Raw genomic sequence first — 5,278 nt, 5'->3', positions numbered from 1 at the left:
AAAGATAGACACTCTGTCGTAAGAAAAAATGGACACCGAATTTTTTGACCTCTTTTACTTCTTATGTCAATTTGTGATTAATAGATTTCATCAAATAAGGGTAACCCGAAGATATAAACCATCCAGCAACTAGAGAAAGCATAGCAATATGCGAGAAACATCACACCAGTCAAAATAGTAGCCATTCGGTATGTTATTACTTGCTCGATACTGATGAGGCACTTCACGAAATCCAATATATTGCCACTAATTGGACAACTTTAAGCAATAAAAAGATGAGGCATTGATACGACATCGTTCAGGAATAGATGTGCAATTAGATTCTGCATTCTACAAAGTGGCGCTTACAATTGTTAAATTCACTGCTGAATGAATCGTTGTTGCAATCGGTTAAGTCTTTTTTATGTACGTACCAGGATTTGGAAAGCAATAGGATATATTAAAATGCTGTAAACCTCTTCAATTTTCGACGTTTTCTACAGGTGTCCATCTTATCCTATATGCTGTCCATCTTTCCCATATCAAGTGTCCGTCTTTCCCAAACATTTCAAAACTGCACGAAAATCATGGTTTTAATATTTAAATAATACAAGAGGAGCTCTCAAAAATATTCTTGCACAATCGCAGCGATATTCCATCATCGCCAAGTATATGAACATTATATCGGAAATTTACAAAACCATTATTTTGCTTGTTTTTTACGGTTTTTAGCAAAAACAATTTGGCACCGTGGTTGCCAACGTGCAAGTCACAATTTGGACATTGATTTTACAAATATTCATATTTCCCTGGGAATTTGATCTGATTGCATAATGAAGTAGCCTTTTCTCAACGAGGATTTCTCAGCATGTTGAAATGCTTGAAATGAAATATTGCAACTCTATGAACCGATAAAATTAATCATTGGTTGACTATTTTCTGCCAAATACAGCAAGAAATTAGTGAAACAGTGCAATCTATGGAAAACTCAGCAAAAATCTACAATGAAACTATACTGTCCTTTTTCTCTATTCTATTCATTTTTCTCCAATAATAGCGTAATAAAGAATACCTGTTTTCGTAGATTGCACTTTGCCATGCTCTGAGCTTAATAAGGTTATTTCAAAGATTATGATTATTACAAAAAATACATTTTTTAGACTTTCAATAACTTTTTATTTAGCTTTTAAATATTGACTTCTTCCCATTTTCTCGTGTATCTCTCTCTCTCCCCGTTCTCTCTGTACGCCATCGCCTTAAACTCAAAGTATCTACAACGGTGTTATCCAATTACAAAACTTATGTTAACCTACGCGATTTTTTGTTTTAAGATGCCATCGAACGGAATCGTCCACCGAGAGATGAAAGGAAACTGAATTGAGGAATTTATGAAAACACAAAAGCGTAAGCAGCTCACGCCGAAAACCGAAAAAAATAAAAAGAAGAATGCTGGCTAAAACAACAACAAAAAACCTAATCCCTAAACACACTCTCGCACACACACACACACACACACACACGATCTGGCGGAATCATCACACACTACTAACTAGCTAGCTAACTGATCTACAACGGCTGAAGCGATTACGCGGGGTGTCGCGTGGGTTCGTATGCAACCAAGTGCTATTGCTGTATTCCCCCCGGGTTGTACGTATCTATTATGTTCTACATTCAACGGCACACGACCTACACTTATGCTCTTTTCTCCACATTCTAAGGTATTTAATGTTTGGTGTGTATTGCTGTGTTTGCAACAATGGTGGTGGTGGTGATGTGTGTGTGTATAATGCTTATTACATTCAATATAGTTTAGAACAACAGTCGTAAAATCAACATTTCCTTTGGAGAGGATCTTAACAGCATAAACCTGCTGCGGTTGTAATTCGTCACAGACACGCGACGAATCTTGCTTCTCCATATTCGATCAAATCCACGTCTCTACTAACAATTGATAATTTAATGCTCATTTTGGTTAGCCTGTTAGCCATAGCTCGTCGTCTGTCCATCCCAAACCCAAACCCCAACCATCCATCGAATAGTATGCTCATTTTCTAATAAGAATTCACACTCCCCGCAATGAATGTGCTTTCTAACTCTACCGGCGTCACTGCCTGCTTATCTGATAATCTGCGACTATCTAAATCTTAGCTGTCTGGGCCGGCTCACTGGTTTAGCCCCAAGTCCCCAACCACACTTTTAGTCCAAATCGATCCTAGCATCGTTCAGCACACCGGTCGTGTACTTGGAGTGCCTCATACTGCGCAACGACTCCTCCAGATCCTCCATCGTAATGGCGGGCGTACCGAGCTCCAAACCACCGTTCTGTGCCGTTACCCCATTAAACCCGTTCGGTAGCTGCGATCCACCAGCCGCCGTTCCGTTTGCCTGTGCTTTGCTGTTAGCCGCCGCCCGGACCGCGCTCATTATTTCCTTGTTCTTCATCACCTTCCGTATCCGGTGGACGGACGCATTGCGGCACACCTCCTTCAGATCCGAGCCCGAGTATCCATTCGTCTTGCGGGCCAGCTGCAGATAGTCAACCTCGGGCGCAACCTTTTCGTTGGCCAAAATCAGCTGCAAGATCTTGTGCCGCTGCTCCTCGTTCGGCAGCCCGATGTGGAACTGGGCGGGCATGCGGCGCAGAATGGCTTTGTCCAGGTCCTGCGGCCGGTTGGTAGCGCCCATCACGATGATCGTCGAGTCGGACTCGGTGTTCAGCCCGTCCCACAGCATCATGAACTGCGTTTTCATCATGGCCGTCGCTTCGTGGTCGGACGAGTTGCGGGCGCGCAGGAACGAATCGATCTCGTCGATGAAGATGATGCAGGGTTGAATCTTCACCGCCAGCGTAAAGACGGCCGAGGCGAGCTTCTGCGACTCGCCGTACCATTTGTCGGTCAGCATCGCCACGTCGAGGTTGATGAAGCGCATGCCGGCTTCCTTGGCGGTCGCTTTTGCGATCAGTGTCTTGCCGCAGCCTGCAAAATGAAGAAGGGGAATGGTTTCAGTGATTTTCACAAAACGATGGCTTACGGTGCGATGACCTTACCTGGTGGACCGTATAGAAGCACTCCCTTCGGTGGCTGGTACAGTGCCGAGCCAGCAAACATATCCCGGTGGCAGACGGGAAACACGAGACTTTCCTTGATCTCCTGGCACACATCATCCAGCCCGGCAATGCTGTCCCAGCTTTCGGTAATGTTTTCTGGCACTACCAGATGCGAAGCAATAACCATTTCGTACTCGTTCAAATTTTGTAGTGCTGACTTTTTCATCGTTGGGCTTAGCCTACAATTTAAAAGATAATAAATTTAATTAAATGTTTTAAAAATGTAAAAAAAAAATTAAAACCCTAAATATTATTCAAAATATTAAATAAAACTTTTATGGACATCTGCAACACGAACCTTGTGGGCCCCTTTGCGCATAGCCTTTATGAACCACGTTATATAACGGTGCAAGGCTGTGCGCCAAGTCCCGTCCGACATTTAACCCTAGTAAAAATAGCCACCCCGCGCCTAATGTCGTCGGGGGCATCAATCAACCTCCCCAACCTGAACTGTGACCAGTAGACGGAGGCGCCATACCGAACTAGTGACTCGACACGTTCGACACGCGGTGACCCTTGTGCGGGGACTTTGGACATGCTTGCACACTTACTTTCGCAGTATTTCCTCCGCATGCTCGATCGCCTTCTTTTTGCTCTTGTTGGACGGGTCCAGGTTGCGGATGAGCCATTTCGCCGAGTAGTAGGTGACGATGGAGAGCAGCGAAATACGCAGCACAAACTGTACCACCTCGTTGCGTGATAGGTTCACTCCGGACATTTCGGCTGCTGGTTGATGTTGCTGCTGCTGCTGCTGCTGCTGCTGCTGGGTTGCGTAGTGCTGCTCGGTGCTGTAGCTGATCCGATACCGTCGATGGTATGCGTATCGTTCCGTGTCTCTTTGTCTTTCTCTTTCCTGAATCGGTGTTATCCGTCCTTCGAACGGGTCTCGCCGAAACTCTAAAAAGGCGCAGAAGAAATCCAATGACGAAACACGTTTCCTTTCTGCTTCGTTCTGTCTGCTTCGATTTTTCTCCCTTCGCACACACACCTGATTATTTTTGCTATTTTTTCTTCTCCTTGTTGTCTCGTGCAATCTTTCTGTGTGGCTGTCAAACTCAAGCATGACCCGTACAACATGGCGAGGGTTTTTGACGTTCGAAAATAGCTGCATCGCTCATTTTCTCTACCGTCCTTTATTGTTGTGCATTGCTTATTTCGTGGGGAGGGTTTTGTATCCCCTTCACGGTCTTACTTCAAACAATTAGTTCACCTTTGTTCCATGGACGCGTGAAAAAAACATAAACAAACATGTGTGCCTGGTTAGAAGTTGAACAGCGCCGGTAGTATCGTCCTGCGTAAAGCGGCGCCCTGTAAAAATAAGCTTGAAAAAGAGGGCTAGTTAGCACCAGAGAAAAACATCCGATGGCAGGCAAGTTTGTTACAAAACATTTCTTCTGGCTCGCCAAAACCGTCTCGTCAAAACCAGCACGGCCATACAGGCATTCCTCGATTCCCACAGAGACAAGATGACCAATGTAGACTGTACATAAAAGGCCGCCATCTGGATCAGCTGATGCGGAGGAATGTATTTTTATTTTTTTTTTTGTCCACCAACACAGTCGCACATCAACGTAAGCTTTTCGGGTACCATCTTGAACACTCAGGCCGCTGCCAGACAAACCAAAAACCTATCGTAACGAAAAAAATTTACAAACGAAATTAACGCATAGTAACGCGTCGTAAGCCACTCATCGGTGAGCGAAATTCTAATTAATAAGCTGTTAGCATGCTTCTGCAGTGCCAAACATCAATTTAACACAAATTAATCTTAAGTTTTCTTGCTATTGACATCAAAAAATTTAGGAAAACAAAACTCACTTTTTGTTCGTTTATAATGACAAACGTTACTTTTCGGTTATCACATTTTCGTTCAAAAACCCTCGCTCGATAGGTCAAAACCCTCACAACATCTTTCAAAAACGCTCGCCAGCGAGCGAAAATTGCATCGATTGGGACCGTTGGCGAGCTCACGCTCTGCAGTACAGTCTGTTCCCGAGTTACACGGTTCTCGACTTACGCGGATTCGGAGATACGCGGTTTTCTAAATTTGTAGATAAATGTCAAATCAGTACATTTGCTTCAAGTTCGGTAAAAAATTACAGTTTTGCTAACAAATTGAAACCACTTGAAAGCCAAAAATATTAGAATTTTCTGCACGAATCATATCAAATAAATAAGTGCATAAAAGTA

The 5,278-nt window shown here is 43.7% G+C and overlaps 1 protein-coding gene across 1 annotated transcript; it reads right to left on the bottom strand.

Annotated features, from left to right (window-relative positions):
• Positions 1–1,121: 1,121 nt before the first annotated feature.
• On the bottom strand, positions 1,122–3,917 carry LOC121602925 (outer mitochondrial transmembrane helix translocase-like). The gene is made up of 3 exons (XM_041931686.1): positions 3,640–3,917; positions 3,029–3,267; positions 1,122–2,957 (listed from the first exon to the last, which is right to left on the bottom strand). The coding sequence occupies exons 1-3, from the start codon at positions 3,804–3,806 to the stop codon at positions 2,176–2,178; spliced, it is 1,188 nt and encodes a 395-aa protein (XP_041787620.1). The 5' UTR covers positions 3,807–3,917; the 3' UTR covers positions 1,122–2,175.
• Positions 3,918–5,278: the final 1,361 nt, after the last annotated feature.

Source organism: Anopheles merus, unplaced genomic scaffold (assembly GCF_017562075.2).
Source record: "Anopheles merus strain MAF unplaced genomic scaffold, AmerM5.1 LNR4000715, whole genome shotgun sequence".
Classification (NCBI taxonomy): Eukaryota; Metazoa; Arthropoda; class Insecta; order Diptera; family Culicidae; genus Anopheles; species Anopheles merus.
Note: the sequence above shows the minus strand (reverse complement) of the source record. Positions and strands in the feature narration are given on the sequence as shown.

Coding starts and splice junctions, on each gene's coding strand:
- LOC121602925 (XM_041931686.1), bottom strand. CDS start 3,806: ATGTCCGGAGTGAACCTATCACGCAACGAGGTGGTACAGTTTGTGCTG. Junction 3,268..3,639: donor GCGGAGGAAATACTGCGAAA/GTAAGTGTGCAA, acceptor TTTAAATTGTAG/GCTAAGCCCAACGATGAAAA. Junction 2,958..3,028: donor GCTTCTATACGGTCCACCAG/GTAAGGTCATCG, acceptor TTCATTTTGCAG/GCTGCGGCAAGACACTGATC.